General features: G+C 51.3%; 1 protein-coding gene across 1 annotated transcript in view; it reads left to right on the top strand.

Annotated features, from left to right (window-relative positions):
* Positions 1 to 10,881: 10,881 nt before the first annotated feature.
* The window catches only part of GALNTL5 (polypeptide N-acetylgalactosaminyltransferase like 5), a gene marked incomplete at both ends in the record, with an annotated part of 53,872 nt that continues 42,584 nt past the window's right edge, over positions 10,882 to 22,169 (top strand). Inside the window, one exon of the mRNA XM_081102625.1 lies at positions 10,882 to 10,945. Coding sequence (XP_080958751.1) covers positions 10,882 to 10,945 — 64 coding nt within the window. The remainder of the gene's footprint in view (positions 10,946 to 22,169) is intronic.

Below are 22,169 nucleotides of genomic sequence, written 5' to 3'. Positions count from 1 at the left end.
GAAAGCTGGGATTTGGAATAGAGTCCCGGGGGCAGAGGCCCAGGCTCCCGGATGTCTGGGCGCTGCAGCCAATTTTAGGGCCCTGTCACCGGCCACCTTTGGTAGCAAATTCTCCCCATTTCTCAAGGATGAAGAGTGATTTACATTGAGGGTTATGACTCCTGTTAGCCGGAGTGGTTTCTCCTGTATGCACCTGTTTGTTTGTTTGTTTTATTGTGTGTTTTTTTGGTCTTTTTTTTTTTCAAGAGAGAGGGAGGGAGAGAGAAACATCGATTTGTTGTTCCACTTATTGATGCATTCATTAGTTGATTCTTGTATGTGACCTGACTGGGGGTTGAACTCGCAACCTTAGTATACTGGGACGACGCTCTAACCAACTGAGCTACCTTGCCAGGGCTGTGTGTATGTAGCTGTCTTGAAGGAAAATCATTTGTAGGGGAAGGGACCAAAGATGGGCAGATGGATGGCCAGCGATTGAGTGATTATATGTAGCCATGACAACCGCGTAGGGACTATAAACTGAATTTAAGTCTGTCAGGTGCAGACCCGCTTATGCACTTTGCAACCTGAACCTCAAATGATGAAATCACAGGTTTTGGTGTCAGGATCCCAAGTAGAAAGGCACAGCTCCCCCTTCAGGAAGGGAACATATTCACATCTCTGTGCAAACCCCCTAAATTACAGCTTAGCTTCAGCCCCTACTTTCTACTCTCTCACTTCCCTCACGTCCACACCACTTGCTTTTGCCAAATTCACTTACTTGTAATTCTCTGAATACACTGGGGAGGATAACATACAGGCCAAGAAACAAGAGATGGGACAGCATGGAATGTTCTTAAAACTGCAGCAAATTCTGATTGGACAGCAGCATATGTGGACAGAGGGGCAGGATAAGGAGGAAAGACCAGAGACATTGTGGGTGGTTCCTGAACCACCTAACCTTGCTTTTTCATCTGTGGATAGAGATAGCGATGCACCATGCAAATCTGTCTGAGACGTAAGTGAGGCCCAGTGTGTGACATTGTCTAGCGCAGAAGTAAGATAGGAGGTATCCCAAACACAGTGGAGCTGAGGAAATGGAGAGGGGGTCCTTATGCATTTGGTCTGTGGGTGCTCAGGAGTCAGGGAGAGATTTAAGCTGGGGAAGAGTTGGTACTGTTGTTCCTCCCATTTTACAGACGACAAAACTAAGGCAGAGAGAGGTTAAGTGACTTGCTCAAGGCCACACAGTCAGTAGGCAGAGCTGGTTTTAAACCCAAGCTCTCACCCTAGTGGGTGTTCTTCCCCCAGCTGAACAGAGAGGAAGAGGAAAGGCCTGCACGACTCAGGCGATGTCAGGGACCATGGAAGAGGAATGGTTGGTAACCAGGGGCTTGGCTTTGCTTCCAACATAGTGGTTAAGCTGCTGAGAAAGGAAGCGTTTAAGTGGCTGGCATATTCATCAACACGTCCTATTTTACAAGGAGAGACCCACGGGCTCTCTCCGGGCCCAGAGTGCCGCTTCCTATGCCACATGCTCTGCAAAAAGGCACACAGAAAGCGGGCTGGTGCAGCAGGCCAACCCCGGGGCCTGTGCAGCTGAGAGGAGGGAGGACTAGTTCCTGCAGCTGTTTCCAGCCCGCTGGTGTCAGGGGCAGGGAGAGCTGGGTGGGAGGGGTCCTGGAGTTAGACTCAGGATGGCTCGCTCACACATACAACAGAGAAAGTGCACAAGAAACCGGCCGCCTAAGCCAGGACCCTGGCTGGAGGGCTGGGGTAGCATGGGAGGACAGGTTTCAGGCGGTTCTACTGAAAGTCCCCAAACCTAGGGTCGTCTGACTGTCGCTTGACCATCAAAAAAGGACCGTTCAGTGGGAGGGGAGCCAAGGAGGTGGTGTGTGGTGTCTTCCAAGGACACCCCAGAAGGCAGAGAAATGGGGGGGGGGGGGCGGGAAACACTCGGCTGTGGGGAGCAGCTATAGGGTTAAGCCTGGGACTGACCTGTTGGCAAAGTCACAAACAAGTCCCAGCTTAGAGGGCACAGTCCTCTTAGCATAATTAGGCTTGACCTTATGACGCTCCCTAGATCTTACCTGGGAAACTAATGGGCTGAGGGAAGTGCAGCAAGAACAAGAACAAAAACAAGTGACACTCACAAGAACAGTGTAAACAAGTGAAATTCATAAGAACAGTGTAACTTTGGTGACCACTACCTTGTTTACCTCTGACTATAAAATAAAGGCTCAGCTTGCCTTGGCATCTTTCTCTGTGGCCCCAGCCAGGCACAGGAAGATCCACGGAGACTAAAGAGAACTGGAGAGCTATGAACGCTGTCTTCGTGTAAAACATTCTTTGCCGACTCCGTCCACACCTTTGGGAACCCCTGGACCGCTGGGGCTGGACCCCGGCATATGGCACCTGAACAGGTCAAACAGGATTCCCCTAGGAAAGCTCCCCATTCCCCTAGGTAAGCCCCACTCTCGGAACAGATAGGACTCCACCATAGGAAGAGGGTGGATAGTCTTCACCGACTCCGTCCACACCTTTGGGAACCCCTAGACTGCTGGGGCTGGACCCTGACACTCGGCCTCCCGTTTCTTTGGCCTCCCCTCCTATTCTACTGCCTCCATTGGCCAAACCAGCGCTCAGGGGGGCTGGGCGATGTCGTCCCTACGACGAGGGCAGCTCAGGGAGGCAATGGTAGATTCCAGAGTATTGGTGGCCAAGGAGCATGCCAGTAATCCCACCTGGGCTGGGTTATCCGGAACAATCCCATTTCAATACACGGCCCTGTGTCTCCATAAGTCACTGAGATTTCCTCGAAGTTAAAATATTCTCCCCTTACATGCTGACACCAGATTTGTATTCCTGGCACGCAGCATCCCACGTCCCCCTCGCTCAAGGGACCTGATCCCCACGTCTGGCCCCAGGGTCTTCATCTTGGCAAAATCCAAACTTACAATATCCATAGTGAAATAGTAATCAAGTGTTATCTTCTTAACATAATAATAAAAAGTCCCTAACCAAGTCAATGACACATGAGAAGTATTCTCATCCAATTCTGATCAGACAAATAATTATAAATATTGAAAAGGAGACAAGAATTTGTTTGATGATATTAATCACTTACCTAAAAAACAAATTAAAATGACTGAAAAACACTTAAAACTAGTAAGGTAATTCTATCAAGTGACTGGGAGCTAAATACTCATAACTGAATGCTTTTTTACGTAATAACAGCAGTCAGCTGGAAAATTAAAGGGAAGAAATATGTGATTCACAAAAATCAAGGTGATTTTTATCAAGAAAATGACAAAACCTCAGCGTGCAACTTGAAGGAAACTGGAATGAATGGAGAGTGAGTTTTGGGGAAGGGAGATTTCATAGTAAAACCACCATTACTTCCCCAAATACTGTTAAGTGAACAGCATCAAATTCTAGCACGCACACATGAGCACACACACACACACACAGAGGATTTTTAAAAATTGGAATGTGTACTTTTGAAATTCCTCCTAAAATATAGAAGAAAAGTCATTAATGGTTTTGGGGGGAAATGTGTCATGAGTGGAGACTTTCTTTAGCAGAGTCCACATATCATCACTGGTGGAATAATTTTAGAAGATGTAGCAGTGGGACCACAAGAACCTGCAGGATAGTAGAACCCAAAGATAGAAGCCTAAGCTGCCTTCACAGGGTAATTCGGCTTCTCCGGCTCCTTCCACAGCGGCTATGGGACTGGCGGGGATGGAAAGAACAGGAAACTCCCAGGAAGATGCAGTAGGCATCCTGACGGGAGTTCGTGCTCTTCTCGTCCATTTAAATTAATCTGCACAGAGGACCACTGGACAGTCATTATCGGCTCTGCGTGAGCCGCAGCCCTGCCTCCTAGAAGGGTTTGCAGTTGAGTGAGCCTGAGCCGCAGTGGAAGAGCCTGTGTTAGGGGTGCAGGCCACTTCGGGGGAGGGCTGTGCCACCGCCCCACACCAGCCGTTGCTGACCTGAAGTACCTGATTCCAAACACAGTCTCACGGAGGTGTTCCCAGGCCAAGCACTACAGCAGGTAGTGATAAACGTCTGCGAAAAGGCAGCATTTTCAGAATTTTAAATACACATTTCCCCAAAATTGCCTCCAATATTTCGGTCTGCTCCGGGGAAACCTGCTATGACGCTTTGAGTTGCCAAGCTCTGTGCAACCCTGAGGTCGCGGTGGCCAGTCTCCCGTGTAGCGCTTTCAGACGGCCACGCCAGCCCGTCTCTCTCAGCAGTCACCGCCAGCCCTTCTCTCTCAGCAGTCACCGCCAGCCCTTCTCTCTCAGCAGTCACGAGGATCAGACCTTGTGAATCTGGCGCATTGGAAAGCGCAGCGGGTCTTCCACCTGAAAGGCCCACGGATCAGCACCTGACGGTAAATGCCCAGGAATCAGCTGTAAAACAATTTGAAGCGGAACCTCTCTAGAGGAAGCTGGGAGCCAACAGCTTTATTTTATTTTATTTTATTTTTTAAGTCTTTGTCCAATTTGTAAATTCTTTAAACTATGTGACTTTTTAACAGGATTTGACCCCGGAAGCTGTGTTTGTGTGTAATTGTGGTAAGAACGAAAACCCCACAGAGCTTCGTTTCCCTACGCCTGACCTCCCCCCCCCCCGCCCTCCCCCCCCCCGCCCTCCCCCCCCCCCCGCCCCCAGTTTCCGGGCCTTGTGGTCCCTGTCACTGCAGCCCGCTGCCCTGCCCTGCCTCCCCCTGACGGTGTTGCAGGGATTAGAGGTAGAGGAAGAGCCCCAGGCTGTTCAGCCAAAGACGGAAGGCTGGCTGTTGGCACTTTCCTCTTCAGACAACGTGCTCAGTGAGAAAACGATGTTCGTTATTAAATGAGTGAAAATGGGAAAGGACTCACCCCATTAAAGAATTCTGTTGCCGGGGCTGGGATTGGCCATGTCGCGGGCGAGGATGCTGCGGCCTTAGGATTCCCTTGTTGGTCTGCATGACAGTCTCATCCTTCTCTCCTTTTCCTAACGGGTAATTTTGTATGTGATTTGACCTTGATAGTTTCCTGCTGTTAATTTTTATATGAAGTTAGTTTTCCTAACTTTTATAAGAAGTGTTGGTTCTATCAGCCTTTTATTGGTTTTTTTAAATGTAAGAGATCCTTCTGCTGTTTTCTGTCACAGCTGCTTCGTGACATTTATTGGCTTGGATTAGTCATCTGGACATGCTATCTTCTCCCCTTCTGCAATTCCTTTTCTCCTCAACCGGGATTCTCCACAAGCTGTTTCTCCTGGGGAGGGGCGTCCAGGCGGGAGCCGGGGCCAGTTTCAGGAGTTCATCCGGTTGGCCTGACCCAGCCCTTCGAGGTGTCACTGAGGACTTTTGCTCTCCACTGAAACGGGGGAACATCTCCCAGTTTTAGCCGCTGTCTGCAAACCGGTCCACCTGGTGGCTGCCCATCGCCTCCCTGCGTCCTCAGCGCAGGTGCTGCGACCAGCAGGCCTTGCAGTTTCCATGGTTTGCGCTGACCGCCGCCCCCCCCCCCCCCACACACACACACACACTCCCCGGCTTGTGCTGTGGAGCCTCTGGAGATGCCATCACACCTGACACCTGGCAGTGCTGAGCGCTGGCTTTGCTTTTCCTACCCAGTTGCTTTGTACGTTTCCTTGGGAAAGATCCGCAGACCGTGCTGCTGCCACGCCTGTGCGTCTCCCAGGGATTCTCCTGCGTCTCTTCATTCCCGCGGAGGAGACATCACGCCCAGGAAGGCTCGCTGATCTGCCTCAAGTCGCGCAGCCGGTGAGTGGGGAGCCAGCATTTGGGCCTAGCTCTAGTTAGAGCCCTTATCCCGTCCACTCCCCCAACTACATTTTGTTTTAAAAATTGCTCTTGCTTTTCCCACCTTTAAAACCTACCTTGGTTTCTCCTAAAGTTTAGGACCTAAACCACATACAGACCTCCCCACTCGGGACCCACCTGCCTGTCCAGCCTCATCACCCCGCTCCCTACACGCCCCTCTTCTGCCCCGAAAGTCACCTCCAGTCCCTCCCTGACCCCTGACTGCTCTCCTCTCCATTACCTCTTCTTCAAAGTCCAAATCCTTTCCCCTCTAATCAATTGCTAACAACTCTAGTGAGTCTGAGACTTTTCTTCATGACGGGGCTGGGGGCGTCCCCTAGGCCTCTCTGTGTCCCGGGGCTGAGTAACTGGAAACAACAGGAATTTGTTGTCTGATGGCGGTGAAGCCGCAGGTCCCCATCATCGGCAGTCAGCGGGGCTCTGCTCCCTCCGCAGCCGGTGAGGGGCCCTTCCTCACACCCTCCTGGCCTCGGGACTTTGCCAGCTCCCTGGCTTGGAGACCCCCCATCCTCCGTCTCCACACGGCTGTCATCTCACAGGGACACCAGCCATATTGGACCAGGGGCCACCCTGCTCCAGGGCGACCTCCTCTAAACTAAGTACATCTGTGATGGCCGTATATCCAAATAAGGCCCCATTCTGGGAGCTGGAGGTTTGGACTTTGACGTATTTTGGGGGGATACCACCCACGATGCTCTCCTTCCACCATTGCAGCAGGCAGGCTGCCTTCACGTTTCTCTTCAGGGAAGGATGGGACAGAACGGAAAGAGCCAGCAAGCCTTTGGCTTCTGTGTTTTCTGGAAACCTAAAGACAATCATGTTGAACCTAAAGTCATGAGATACCGGCCAGAAGCAGAGAACAGAAGGGCTTCCCCCAGGTTTGGAAACTCTGTTTCCCTGCGAGGGGCAGGGAGGCAGCGAGGCCGGGAAAGGGAGAGGCTGCCTGGCATTTGGAGACGGACGGGGTCCCTCTCACCTGGTGCCCTGGTCTCACACGGAGCCGGGCAGCCACCGAGGTGCGAGGTCCGAAGACCATGCTGCCAGTTAGAGAGCAGGTCTTACCTCCTCCCCCACCCCCCACCCCCAACGTTCCCTTTTTTGGTATCTTGTGTGTCCTCAGACCCAGTACATGGAGGCCAGCATGTTGGTGGCAAAAGCAGGAATCTGAAGCGGTCTGAGTCCTAGGGGCAGGTCCCCGCCATCATGCCGGCCAAGCAGGTGGTTTCACCATCCAGACCTCGGCGTCCTCCTGGAAACCACGCAGATAAGAAGCATCAGAATCGCTTCCTGTGACAAGGAAATGAGAGGAGGCTCCTCGTGCGCCCAGCGCTGCAGGGCTTTCATCAACCATCGCTGCCTCTCTCCGCGGCATCCTCTCTGAGCCTGTTTCCTGATCTGTGAAATGGTGGCTTCACACATGTTGTCTGAAGATTCAAAACAAACCAGTGCCTGTGGAAAGATCTGTGAGTGATAAAGTACTCTCAGAATAGGAGCTGTCGGTGTCCAGAGCGTTGCTCCATCAGTGCTTATGCCAGGCTGCGCCCTTCCCTGGGGAGCTTGGGGACACTCACGGAGGCGGGCGGGCTCTTTCTCTGTCGGTGACGGTCCCACACATCCCCAGCGGGGCATTTCCTTCTTGAACCTGTTTCTCTCCTAAACCTTCATCCACGGAGTCTCCCATTGTGACCACCGGAACTCATGGAATGGCCAGGCGGTGGCTTTGCAAACCCCCCTGAATCCGGGACCTGAGCCGCCTGCTGGGTCAGTGGCCGCAGCCAAGCAGCTGAGTGCCTGTCTTGCTACCTGCTCTTCCCACCTTCCTGGATCGTCTGAATCCAGACAACTTTGGCCCGTCTCTCAGGGTCCCCCCGTCAGCCCCTGGCTTGCGTCTGATCTCTTGTCATACCTGGTGTGACACGTGTCCCCTTCCACGCAGGCCCCAGGCCGCTGTGACGCCCTCCACGCAGGGCCCGGGCCGAAGGCTGCGGTGCCAGCGAGGTGGAAGGCAGCCATAGCCTGACCCTGGCTCCGGTGTCTCTCGGTGGCAGGGTCGGTATCAGGAGCTGTGGGCTCCTGGTGGTGATGGCATGTGCGGCCCCATATTCAGAATCTGCTTCTATGCTGGCCGTCAGAAGGCACATCTGCCCACCAAACAGTCACTGAGGCCTGAGAAACCAGCCAGGCCTGTGCTAGGAGCTGCGAGGGGTCATGGAACCTGAGACACACGGGTTGCATGGCACACCGTTGTTTTATTTTTTTAAATATATTTTTATTGATTTCAGAGAGGAAGGGAGAGGGAGAGAGATAGATACATCAATGATGAGAGAGAACCATTGATTAGCTGCCTCCCGCAGGTCCCATCCTGGGGATTAAGCCTGCAACCCAGGCACGTGCCCTCACCAGGAATTGAACCTCCACCTCCTGGTGCATGAGTCAACCACTGAGCCACACCAGCCTGGCACCAGGTCTCCTTTGAAAGAGCTATGACCTGGGTGGGGGAGAACACACACACGTGCACACACCACACACTAGCAACGAGGCAGAGTCTGCCTGGCTGTCAGAGGAGTGTGGAGATCTCAGTGTTTTAAGAGCTGAAACTGAGCCCCAGCTGGTTTGGCTCAGTGGATAGGGCATCAGCCTGCGGATTGAAGGGTCCCAGGTTTGATTCCAGTCAAGGGCACGCACCTAGGTTGCAGGCTTGATCCCTGGCCTTGGTCAGGGTGCGTGCGGGAGGCAACCTCTTGATGTGTCTCTTTCACATTGATGTTTCTCTCTCTGTCTCTCCCCCTCCCACTCTCTCTAAAAACAAACAAACAAACAAACAAACAAGATCTGAGACTGGAATAGTTGTTATTGGTTGGACCTTGAAGTTCAGATTGGACCATTAGCATCTAGGTGTGGAAGGCAGCCCCTGAGAGGAGAGTGTACACGCAGGGGAGCAGGTGTGTAAAGGTAGGAAGGTGTCCAGGAAGGAGAAACAGGAAATGGTCAAGTAGAAAAGGCAATTTTATTCCCAGATTGTGGTCCTGCCTAAGGAGTTTGGATTTTATTTTGTAAGCAATGGGGGGCCACAGAGAGCTGTGGGGAGCGGAGGAGCACCCCAAGCAGCACTTCAGGAACATCAGGCTGCAGTAAACAGACAGAACATATGGAAGGGGAAGGAGACACTGCCTGAAGTCCAGATGGTCTAGGTGAGAACAGCCGTGTAAAATGAAAGGAAGCAATAGAGGGAAACGAACAAAAAATAACCAAACAAGCAGGACTTGTTCAGGAAGAGGAGTGAGTCCAGACCACATCCCAGGATCTGAGCGTGGGCAGCTGAAGAAGCAACGCCCAGTGAGCGACTCAGAAGCCCTCCCGACGGCCCTGGGGTCCTATCTGCTACCACAAGCCTTCGTGGTCGATACAGAAGCAAACCCTACACTCACCCTCCGAGGAGGCACCCACGGCACTCCAGGCTGAAATCACTGTGGTTGCCATAGTTTTCTGTTCTAGAAAGTGGTCTCCGCGATATTGGCATCTTTGCGGAGGCTGTATCGGGGACTAAAAGTACATCCTGCTATTATCAGTATCTGAGACATTTCACAAAGTCTCATTTGGTTTTGCAACTTCCCTGTGCAGTAAAGCAAGGGCTGGTCTGGGCTTCAAGAAATAAATGCCTTTTATAAAAGTCACGTTCCTATATAATCCAAGGTTTCCTGATACAACGTGTGTATCTACTTTGTGTTTGCTCTAGACCTCGCTACATTCAGTAAAACGGAACAGAGCACCGCGAAAACACTGGCACCCTGTAAATTCCAGGTAGTGGCCCCAGGGAGATGGTTTACTCATGGATGTGAATTCTTGTTAAGAGATTCTAACCTGCCCTTGCTGGCTTGGCTCAGTGGGTAAAGCATTGGTATTGGCCTGTGGACCAAAGGGCACATGCCCGAGGTTGCGGGCTCAATCCCCAGTAGGGGGCGTGCAGGAGGCAGCCAATCAATGATTCTCTCTCATCATTGATGTTTCTATATCTCTCTCCCTCTCCCTTCCTCTCTGAAGGCAATCCTATATAATAAAAGCCTAATATGCAAATAAATCAAATGGCGGAACGACAGACCAGTGGGGGGCGGGGCTGGCGATTGGGCAGTGCCAGGCCAACCAAGGAGGGCACCAGTGGGCAGAAGGAGGGGACAGCGATCACCTGGAAAACTTTAAGGAAGAAAAAGCATGGGTACCACCCCAGAAAATCTAAGTGGCGGGTGACAGCGGCGACTGGCGGCAGCAGGGCAATGGGGGGTGGGGCTGGAGCTGCACCCTGGTGGTCAGTGCTCTCCCACAAGGGGAGCACCACTCAGCCACAAGCCAGGCAGATGGCTGGCTAGTGCAGTGGCAGTGGCAGGAGCCTCTCCCACCTCCACAGCAGCGCTAAGGATGTCCAACTGAAAGCTTAGGCCCACTCCCCAGGGAGAGTGAGCCTAAACCTTGGTCGGACATTCCCCCAGGGCTCTCGGACTGCGAGAAGGTTCAGGCCAGGCTGAGGGACCCCGCCCCAAGTGCACAAATTTTTGCGCACTGGGCCTCTAGTAAAAATATATTTAAAAGAAAATTTTTTTAAAAAAAAAGAGAGATTCTAACTCATTCCTAATGTCTGGGCAAAGCATGGACTGGGTATGTCATGGACAGAGCCGGCCACTGGTCAGGCAGTGATGCCATTGACTGTACAAGGTGAAGCTGGTCCAGGTGAGGGTCATGGTCCAGGAGAGGGATCATGGTCCAGGTGAGGGATTGTGGTCCAGGTTAGGGATTGTGGTCCAGGTGAGGGATTGTGGTCCAGGTGAGGGATTGTGGTCCAGGTGAGGGTCATGGTCCAGGAGAGGGATCATGGTCCAGGTGAAGGTCATGGTCGAGGAGAGGGATCATGGTCCAGGTGAGGGATTGTGGTCCAGGAGAGGGATTGTGGTCCAGGAGAGGGATTATGGTCCAGGTGAGGGATTATGGTCTAGGAGAGGGATCATGGTCCAGGTGAGGGATCATGGTCCAGGAGAGGGATTATGGTCCAGGTAAGGATCATGGTCCAGGTGAGGATCATGGTCCAGGAGAGGATCATGGTCCAGGTGAGGGATTATGGTCCAGGTAAGGGATTATGGTCCAGGAGAGGGATTGTGGTCCAGGAGAGGGATTGTGGTCCAGGTTAGGGATTGTGGTCCAGGTGAGGGATTGTGGTCTAGGAGAGGGATCATGGTCCAGGTGAGGGTTCATGGTCCAGGAGAGGGATTATGGTCCAGGTAAGGGATTATGGTCCAGGTAAGGGATTATGGTCCAGGTGAGGGATTGTGGTCCAGGAGAGGGATTGTGGTCCAGGAGAGGGATTATGGTCCAGGTGAGAGATTATGGTCTAGGAGAGGGATCATGGTCCAGGTGAGGGATCATGGTCCAGGTGAGGGATCATGGTCCAGGAGAGAGATCATGGTCCAGGTGAGGGATCGTGGTCCAGGAGAGGGATCGTGGTCCAGGAGAGGGATCGTGGTCCAGGTGAGGGATCGTGGTCCAGGAGAGGGATCGTGGTCCAGGAGAGGCATCGTGGTCCAGGAGAGGGATCGTGGTCCAGGATAGGGATTATGGTCCAGGAGAGGGATTGTGATTCAGGTGAGGGATTGTGGTCCAGGTGAGGATCATGGTCCAGGAGAGAGATCGTGGTCCAGGTGAGGGATCGTGGTCCAGGAGAGGGATCATGGTCCAGGAGAGGGATCGTGGTCCAGGAAAGGGATCGTGGTCCAGGAGAGGGATCGTGGTCCAGGAGAGGGATTGTGGTCCAGGTGAGGGATCGTGGTCCAGGTGAGGATCATGGTCCAGGTGAGGGATCGTGGCCCAGGAGAGGGATCATGGTCCAGGAGTGGGATTGTGGTCCAGGTGAGGATCGTGGTCCAGGAGAGGGATCATGGTCCAGGTGAGGGATTGTGGTCCAGGTGAGGATCATGGTCCAGGAGAGGGATTATGGTCTAGTAGTGGGATTGTGGTCCAGGTGAGGATCATTGTCCAGGAGAGGGATCATGGTCCAGGTGAGGGATCGTGGTCCAGGTGAGGGATTGTGGTCCATGTGAAGGATTGTGGTCCAGGTGAGGGATTATGGTCCAGGTGAGGGATTATAGTCTAGGAGAGGGATTGTGGTCCAGGTGAGGATCATGGTCCAGGATAGGAATCATGGTCCAGGAGAGGAATCATGGTCCAGGTGAGGGATTATGGTCCAGGAGAGGGATTGTGGTCCGGGTGAGGGATTGTGGTCCAGGTAAAGGGATTGTGGTCCAGGAGAGGGATTGTGGTCTAGGAGAGGGATCATGGTCCAGGATAGGGATTATGGTCCAGGAGAGGGATTATGGTCCAGGAGAGGGATTGTCGTCCAGGTGAGGGATTATGGTCCAGGTGAGGGATTATGGTCCAGGAGAGGGATTATGGTCTAGGAGAGGGATCATGGTCCAGGAGTGGGATTGTGGTCCAGGTGAGGATCGTGGTCCAGGAGTGGGATCATAGTCCAGGTGAGGGATTGTGGTCCAGGTGAGGATCATGGTCCAGGAGAGGGATTATGGTCTAGTAGTGGGATTGTGGTCCAGGTGAGGATCATTGTCCAGGAGAGGGATCATGGTCCAGGTGAGGGATTGTGGTCCATGTGAAGGATTGTGGTCCAGGTGAGGGATTATGGTCCAGGTGGGGGATTATGGTCTAGGAGAGGGATTGTGGTGCAGGTGAGGATCATGGTCCAGGAGAGGAATCATGGTTCAGGTGAGGGATTATAGTCCAGGTGAGGGATTATGGTCCAGGAGAGGGATTGTGGTCCAGGTGAGGGATTGTGGTCCAGGTAAAGGGATTGTGGTCCAGGAGAGGGATTGTGGTCTAGGAGAGGGATCATGGTCCAGGATAGGGATTATGGTCCAGGAGAGGGATTGTGGTTCAGGTGAGGGATTGTGGTCCAGGTGAGGGATTGTGGTCCAGGTGAGGGATTGTGGTCCAGGAGAGGGATTGTCGTCCAGGTGAGGGATTATGGTCCAGGTGAGGGATTATGGTCTAGGAGAGGGATTATGGTCTAGGAGAGGGATTATGGTCTAGGAGAGGGATCATGGTCCAGGTGAGGGATCATGGTCCATGTGAGGGATCATGGTCCAGGTGAGGGATTGTGGTCCAGGTGAGGGATTATGATCCAGGTGATGGATTATGGTCTAGGAGAGGGATTGATGTCCAGGTGAGGGTAATGGTCCAGGAGAGGGATCATGGTCCAGGTGAGGCATTGTGGTCCAGGTGAGGGATTGTGGTCCAGGTGAGGGATTATGGTCCAGGTGAGGGATTATGGTCTAGGAGAGGGATTGATGTCCAGGTGAGGGTCATGGTCCAGGAGAGGGATTGTGGTCCAGGAGAGGAATTATGGTCCAGGTTAGGATCATGGTCCAGGTGAGGATCATGGTCGAGGAGAGGGATGGGTCCAGGTCCGAAAGTGTGAAATTGCAGGAAGTTTGCATGAAGATGGGGTGCGGAGGTCTAGCTGGGAGGAAGACGCTGACAAGGTAGGCGAGAAGGGAGTGCCATGGAGAGTGAAGCCTTGAGCACTCGGGGAGCTGGAATTCCATACACCTGGAGAGAAGGTAGCTTCAGACAGGAAGCAGGGATGGGCCAGTCACTGTAATGAAGGGAGGGCAATATTTCAGGCACATGCCCAGGGACATCGGTGGGACTGGTGTTGGAAGATGACAAGTTTCATTGGACTGAACATATTTCATCTGTCATTTTGCTGAGGTCTCCTCGGTGGGGAGCTGGGGAATGGGAAAACGCAGACAACTGAGAGAGGGAAGCAGGTGTGCCAGCGACCTACTTGGTGGCCAGGCTGTGTCAAGTGCCCACTCAAAATGGATGTGGAAGCAACGCCCGGCAATAGGTAGGGGGTCAGGGGGGTCGGGCATGATCAGAGTTCGGTTCTGCCAGAGGAAGAAATGAGCAAGGGAGGTCTGGGGGTCAGCAGTGAGAGTGGAGTCTAGGCTTGGGCGACAGAAGTGAGCATCTGGGGGATGCTGAGGCAGGGCAGACTGGGGAAGGAGGACTGCTGAGGGGTGCAGAGCATGCGCGAGATGTGAGTACAGCGGTGGGTGCTGGCGCAAGTCTGAGCCTGAGCTTTCAGGGGTGCAGTTAGGGTGTGACAGTCCAGTGAGTGGGTGGAGCCATGCGGTACAGGAACCAGGTGGCCAGGGCACTCGCCTGAATGAATGGGATTTGTGTTCCGGCAAGAAAAACTACAACTTCCTGGATTCTTTCCCCCTAAATGGTGAGCGGGACGGGCAAAGGGCAAATAGCCAACACTCATTGCCAGGACTTGCGGGGCCAAGAACCCAGAGTAAGGGGCTCAGAGTGCAGTGAGCCTGCGCTATTCTGCCTTCTGGCCTTCACTTGTGACTCCTCCCGGCCCTGGGGTGAGAGGCTGGGAAGGGGTGAGGGGGCGAGCGACTGGCCAGTAGCCTCACAAACTGGGGACAGAGAGCAAGAGCATGTGCCTCAGGGTGGAGGCCGGAAGCCTGAAGCCCACCTGGGGGCTGGCCCCACCGGAAACAGACCAACCCTCCGCAAATCTGAAATGCAGTCCCAGGGGGAAAGAGACGAGGACTAAAGGAGTCAGCTGTTAACTGACTCCCAGTGGGGGTCCCAGTCACCCACTTACTGTCCTGAGAAGTCTGGGAGAATGTCCCCTCGCTTCAACGTTCTGAGCCCTGCCAACTCTTCATCGAAGCTGGGCTGGGAGCGAGTCTTTCATTGCTTTGTGATACAACAACATTTCACTGGGTGAGATTTCCTCAGGTGAATCGAGGCTTTTCCAAGAGGTGGATTTGTTAGATGCTGAACAATAAAGTACGGGTAGGACTTAAAGGTGAGAGTGACAGGAGCGTTTGTCTTGGCAGCGGCGAGTCGGTCACAGTGTCACTGTCTTCCTCCGCTGGCTGCGTCTTCCCACCGCAGTCTGAGGCTTCCCTCGATTTCTCTCTTGTCTGCCTCCACGCAATTGCTTAACAAAGTCTCAGGTAACAATGACTACTGAGCAAGGGGAGAGATTAATACATTACAGGGTTGCAAGGATTAGAAACATTCAGTAAAACCCTCCGGAGGAAACCCTGAAGTTTCCATTTTGCAAGGAGGGACCTGAGATGCAGAGATAATAAGTGACTTGCTCCCTCCCCGCCCCCCACCCCCCAAGCCCATGGATGCTCCAGCCAGGCCCTTCCCACAGAGCTGGCTGCCTCCTCACCAAAGAGAGATCCATTGCATTGGGCTGGAATCCAGCCTTCACCTTGCTGGCTTGTCATTCTTTCATTTCTTTGTCCAGCGGATATTTGAGGACTGTTCCGTGTCAGCAGCTGGGCCTTCGGAGGGAAGGACTCACAGAGGTCACAGTCTAGGAGGGAGGTGGACAGCCAGCCAGCAGGCACACCAAGTGGTAAGGAGGCAGGGTGTCTGCAACAGAGCCATTGTCAAGCCCAAGGGCGCCACTGGGAAAACTTGGAAATCACTCCAGTGCTAAATAAGGGAATAGTGCATTGTCACAGCCAGATATGGAACGGTAACCAGCCATTTAACATAATGTTTCTGGAGGCGTGAAAAAAAATGTTCACAATATGAAATGGTCCATGCAAAAGGCAGGCTGCAAACCTGAACCAGAGGTCTGATACCAGCGACCTGTTTTATAAACGGAATTCTGTCAGAGGTCACCTGACATGCTGCCTCTCTCTGGCCGCCCCTCCAGGTCACGCTCCCCCTCCCCCACCTGCCCTGTGCCAGGGAGGCTGACCTGTGTGGGCTTCAACCAGTAGAAGGCAGTTTTCCGGTTTATAATAACCACTTTGGATTGCGGGCTGGCAGCATTGGGTTACATACGAGGTGTGACAATTCTGGGCCATGTCGCAAAACCCTTAAGTTAATAATAACGTTTTATACAATATGCTGCTGCAACAAGATACTTTCACACTTCATGTTAAAGCAAGAAATGCGAAAGGGGATTAAATATCAAACCAGACCTGAGGCTGGTTTTCTCTTTGTTTTTTTGTTTCAATATTAAAAAAACACAAAACACTAGAGGTTTGGTTTCAGCCAAAGAGCACTATCCCTCACAATAAATTAACGTGGCTTTAGAGTGTTTTGAGATTCACTTTGTAAATTCATTTCTCTAGCTGGGAAAGTATGAGTTCAAACTGTCCTCTACCGAAGGCACCTCACATCTGTGCAGTTAAAGTGCCGTTGTAGTCGAGGCCATTGATGCCACACTAGCGGTCCCCCAGGCTTTGCCCCTGGATAGGCTGCTATGGTTTCTGAGCCAGAGCCGGTGAGGGACTTGGTGTGGGGAGATGGCAAAGAGTGATGTCCCCACCCACGTGAGCGCACCCCGAGCTGTTCCAGAGGGAGCCTCAGGATGGAACGGAGCATGTTCGTGCCACCCATGCCCACTGGGTGCTGAGATTGCACGGATTCTTCTAAACGAGGCTCAGGCCCAAAGACTAGGGTCCTCTGCACAGCCCGGTGCGTCTTCCCTCAGAGAGGCCTAGGTCAGTGGTCAACAAACCGCGGCTCGCGAGCCACACGCATCTCTTTGACCCCTTGAGTGTGGCTCTTCCACAAAATACCACGTGCTGGCGCACACGTACAGTGCGATTGAAACTTCGTGGCCCATGCACAGAAGTTGGTTTTCGGCCTGGGCGAGTCTATTTTGAAGAAGTGGTGTTAGAAGAAATGGGGGTACGTTCACTGAGGTCGACCCCTCAGATTGAGGACGTTTTTAGCAAAGGCCAGCTTAGGAGTTAATTAAGTTAATAACAACGTACCTACCTATATCGTTTAAGTTTAAAAAACTTGGCTCTCAAAAGAAATTTCAATCGTTGTGCTGTTGATATTTGGCTGTTGACTGATGAGTTTGCCGACCACTGGCCTAGGTGATGGGGAAGTGGTGTTAGAGCAGAGGGTTCAAATGAGCAAATACCACTGGAATTTAGGGCCCCAGACACTTCTTTCTCCTACATGACTAATGTTCGGAAAGACAAGGGACTGGTACGACCTCTCCTGGTTCCAGTCTCTCATGGTTGTCAGTGATACCGTGCAAACGTAATGCGTGCCTAGAAACCAGCTTTCCTCAGGTTCCTGATGGAAGTATTGAACCTTCTGCTCTCATTCATCACTCGCTCATTCCGAGAAGCGTGTGCAGGAAGCAGGCTCTCCCCTGTGGTTTTCAAGGTCCAGGGGCACCGGTGCTCCTGGAGAAGCTGTGGGCCATGGCGGGGGAGGGACAAGGAAGCCAGACGGAGCCCAGGAGGGTGCCTGTTGGCACAGCGGGTGCGGAAACGCCTGGAAGAGAGGAGGCATTCATTACCAAGAAGCGGCATTTCACCTAAATCTTCAAGGAGGAATCGAACTTGGCAGGATAGGAGGGTAAGCAGTTGAGCAAGAGCTGGTGTGTCCGCTGCCACGGCCAGAACAAAGGGGCATGTGACTGGGCCGGGTGGCAGTGAGGTTGGAACAAGCTGCCACAGGCTTCCCAGGCAGATCTAACACATTAAGATCTTCACCCGCTGGCAAAGGGAGTGACGTTATCTGCTTTGTTTGTGCCGTGGGGATGGGGACATTAAGGGCATAGCAACAGCTCTGGCAAAATGGCAAATATGCAGCAGCTGTGCTCCCACTCCCTGTCCTGTGCCTGCAGCAGGCATTGCTAATCAATCACCCCTGTCCTGTGCCTGCAGCAGGCATTGCTAATCAATCACCATGCCCTGCATTGCAAAGCCCAGGGCTGCAGAAGTCAGAGGGAGAGGATTTTGAGAAGGCGGGTCCACAGAGTCAAATACTCCACACTTAAGATCAAACAGGATGAAGACTGATGTAGGCTGACATTCAGGAAGGCATTGCTCCATTGCTCTCTTCTTACCTGTCTTTTTTTTTTTTAATATATTTTATTGAGTTTTTACAGAGAGGAAGGGAGATGGATAGAGAGTTAGAAACATTGATGAGAGAGAAACATCGATCAGCTGCCTTCTGCACACCCCTTACTGGGGATGTGCCCGCAACCAAGGTACATGCCCTTGACCGGAATCGAACCTGGGACCCTTGAGTCTGCAGGCCAACGCTCTATCCACTGAGCCAAACCAGTTAGGGCTTACCTGTCTTATAGAAACTATTTTCTGTTGTTTAAGCATTACGTTTATATTTTCTTTGACTAAAGTAAACTTGCAAAATTTGAAAATACTGAGTAACACAAAGAAAATAAGAGTCACCTATCATTTCACCTTTGCTTGTAACATTGTCTGATTTATTTCCAATTGTTCTTTCTTCTACACATGGATAGCTACATATCATTACACAGTTGCAATCATACCATATACATAATATCATTTCTAATTATTTACTTACCTTCTTTCTTCATTGTTAAACATGCAGGCATGTCCCAAATTTTGCCATTATACATAATAAACTCTTTGAAAACATAGTCTTTTAAATGTTAATATTTACTTAAGATAGATTTCTAGAAGTGGCCAAAATATTTCAAAATTTTTAAAACTGTTTAAACACTTTATTAACTGGCACTACCACTAGCAGAGTTTGAGAGTATTTAAGAGACTGCACAATTTCTAACTACCCTGTTGTTTTTCCTTAGACTGATGCAAATCCTTTTTGGGAAACCAGGTATAATATAATAATAATTAATATAATAATATGATATATAAAATTACATCTATGTATGTGTGTAATATACACATATTTGTACATGTACATATACATATAAATATCTTTCTTCCAATAATCTTCTTGTACATAATCCTCACCTGAGGATATTTTTTCCCCGCTGATTTTCAGAGAGAGGGGAAGGGAGGGGGAAAGACAGAGAGAGAAACATTGATGTGAGAGAGACATATCCATTAGTTGCCTTCCCCCATGCCCCCCAACCAGAGCCTGCAACCAAGAAAGGGGCCCTTGACCAGAATCGAACCCAAGACCCTTCAATCCTTGTGTCAGTATTCTAACCATTGAGCAAACTGGCTAGGGCTCTCCCAATAATTTTAATGATCTGGGCACCAATATAAACGCAAAAGGCTTTTATCATTCCTCTTACAAGATAGTGCTAATGCAGCAAATTCCTTTCTCCCTTGCTTAAAGGAAGGGACAAATAAACTAATATCTATGAAACAAATGATTGACCCAGTATGCGGTGAATTTCTAAAAACGAACCAATGAATGAAACACGCTACTAGTTCATATTTCGTTCTGGCACATGATATAGGCAATATTATTCAAATTTTGCAAAAGAAGGAAACTGAGGCTTCATGAGGTTGTACTTAGTGGTGGTACCAGGATTCACACCCATTGTCTGTCTTAGTTGGAAGTCTATGCTTTCTTTCTTTACTGTGAAGTGCACTGCAGAGAGGGAGGGAGAGAAAAGGGAGGAAAGGAGGGAGAGAAAGAGAGAGGGGGAGAGAGAGAGAGAGAGAGAGAGAGAGAGAGAGAGAGAGAGCTCTGAATGGCCTCGTTTTTCTTGGTCCTTTCAAAGGATGACTTAGAGAGGCGTGGAACCTTCTGCTTCCGAGGGCTCACTCCTGGTTTCTGGCTGCTTAAGTCTTGGGTGGAGACCCCTGACCCCAATAGGAAGCCCATCCTCAAAGGCAGCCAGACACTGCCCCCCTCTCCGTCGGGGCATGGAAGCCCTCAGCTCCTCCTGGAGCTACTTCACATCACCCCGGCACTCACTCTCTGACGCCAGATGTGTGCAGGTTTTCCCACACCGAGCAGTTCTCTTCAACACCTGCTTGGGTGTCCTGCAGCTCAGTTCCGTGTTGACACCATCCCCCTGGGGATGGCACCAGACCCCACAGGTAAAGGGCTCAGTCCCACTGCCGGTCCCACTTTAGCAGCCGTCCCCGTCCATGTGTCGCTGCGCCTCTGGCCTATGACTGTAAAGTGGGAGGTTCTCACCCCACACACACCCACCCCCTCAGGTTCAGTGAATTCGCTGGAGCGGCTCACAGAACTCTAACTCTTCGCTCTCAGATCACCAGTTTATCATAAAAGGATCAGCTCAGAACAGCCAGATGGAGGAGGGGCACGGGCACGGCATGGGCAGGCGTGTGAGCTTCCCTCCTCCCTGAGCTCGCCACCCCCCACATCTCCACGTGCCCACACCCAGGAGCTGTTCGAACCCCATCTTTGGGGACTGCTATGGAGGCTTCATCTCATAGGCATGATTCATCACTAACTCTATTTCCATCCCCTCTCCTAGCTCAGGGGAACGGGGCCGGGGGGCGGGGGGATGAATATCACCAGCTTCTAATCACTGTCAACACCAGGAGTTCCAAGGGATATTGGAACCAAAGAGGCTCCTTGCGCTCTTATCACCCAGGAAGTTCCAGGGGGTGGAGGCGCTCTGTGCTAGGCACCGGGGCAGAGACCAACGTCTACTCTTCTGTGATCTCACGGCCGCAGGTCTGACGTGTGGGCCACAGTCACCTCTGACTGTGAGTGAAAGCCCTCTCCCCGGGCATTGGGCAGCTGGGCCTTCTCCTGAGAGTTCTGCAGGACTGAGACCCCCCCTGTGGGATGCTTCCCTCTGCAGGGCCCTCCTGTCCTTCAGGCTAGGACCTTGCCTGGGTCAACACCCCGTCAGTAACGAGTGGCAGAACCCCTTTCTGCTGGTGTTCATCCCCCCCCTCGTGGGTTGCTTGGCGGCCTGTGTGACCCCACTTACCTGTGGCTTCACTCACTAGGCAGTCCCTGGCCTTCCCCCCTTGGCTTCAGTTGGTGGAAGCTCTCTTGGGGTTCAGCATCATGATGACCCCTGAAGGACCGTGTTTGGGGGAGGCAGGGCCAGATGTGACTGGCCAGACTGGAAGGGCCCCCTGAGGGGCAGCACGCCTCCCACCGGGCTCAGCGCTTGTCGTTCTGCCCAGTGTAGGCCCATCGAGGAGCCTGTCAGCCGGAACAGTGCGATTCCGACTCTCTCCAATGTCCTTCCTCTACAGCGTTCCCGTCTTCCCTGGTTAACTTTGTTAAATTGCAGCAAAGCGTACATAGCATGAAATTTACCGTTTTCAGGGTACAGTCCAGCAGCACGCGGTACACTCACCATGTGCAGCCATCCCCACCACCACGTCCAGAATTTGTCCTCTTCCCAAACCGGAACTCCGTCCCCACTGAACAACACCTCTTCTCCCCCCTCCCCGTCCCGCCCCTTCTGTGTTCTGTCTCCACGAATTTGATGGTTCTAGGACAGTGGTTCTCAACCTCCCTAATGCTGTGACCCTTTAATACAGTTCCTCATGTTGTGGTGACCCACAACCATAAAATTATTTTCGTTGCTACTTCATAACTGTAATTTTGCTACTGTTATGAATTGTAATGTAAATATCTGATATGCAGGATGTATTTTCATGGTTACAAATTGAACATAATTAAAGCATAGTGGTTAATCACAAAAACAATATGTAATTATATATTGTGAAATATTTATTTCTAATTACAAATAAATGAAATTTTGTCTTGAAGCATGGTGTAGCATGGGTAACAGTCTTAATATAACAACAGTGAACTACATTGGTACATTTTGCGACAGTATGCATAAAAAGCCAATGTCAGTGCGGAGGTTGAGATTGCTTCTTTCTCACCAGATCAGAAATTCTCGGGGCAGTCTTTGCAAGAACACAACGAAGATCATCTTCCACAACAAGTGTACTTCTGTATTTTGACTTGATAACCAACAAGCTGGAAAACCCTGTTTCACAAAGATATGTTGTTGGAAATGGAAGAAGAAGGCACAACACAGTCTCAGACAGAACAGGATATGACTGCAAACACTTGATCCAGAATTTTGTAACTGGCATTGTAGAGAAATCCATTCTCGCTGCAGCGTTGTTAGTAAGTTCGATGAACTCCTCTTGTGCTGTCTCAGGAACATCTTCAACGTTGACTGTGAATGGGCTTCTGGCAAGTGCAAATGGGGTGTCAGGTAGATTAGGAAAGTACCATGAAATTTTGCTTGCAAGCATGTGCAAGTGTTCTTTCACGGAAATTATCATCGAATCCTTTTGTCTGGTTCAATGTCATGTTCCTCAAAGAAAGATCAGGTAGGCAACATGTAAATTTTATTTTCACCCAATTTTTTTTTTTGCCAAGGCTGAAGTTTCATTTGGAATGATTGGATCTTTTCAGACAAATCGAGGCATGTTGCATTTGGTCCTTGCAGTGATAAATTTAACTCATTCAAGATGGCAAAGATGTCAACCAAGTAAACTATTTTCTGCAGTTCACTTTTATCTCTGAAAAATGCTTTGAACTGAGGTCTTGCTTTCTGATTAAAAAA

The sequence above is a fragment of the Myotis nattereri genome (assembly GCF_964212035.1).
Source record: "Myotis nattereri genome assembly, chromosome: 11".
NCBI lineage: Eukaryota > Metazoa > Chordata > Mammalia > Chiroptera > Vespertilionidae > Myotis > Myotis nattereri.
Note: the sequence above shows the minus strand (reverse complement) of the source record. Positions and strands in the feature narration are given on the sequence as shown.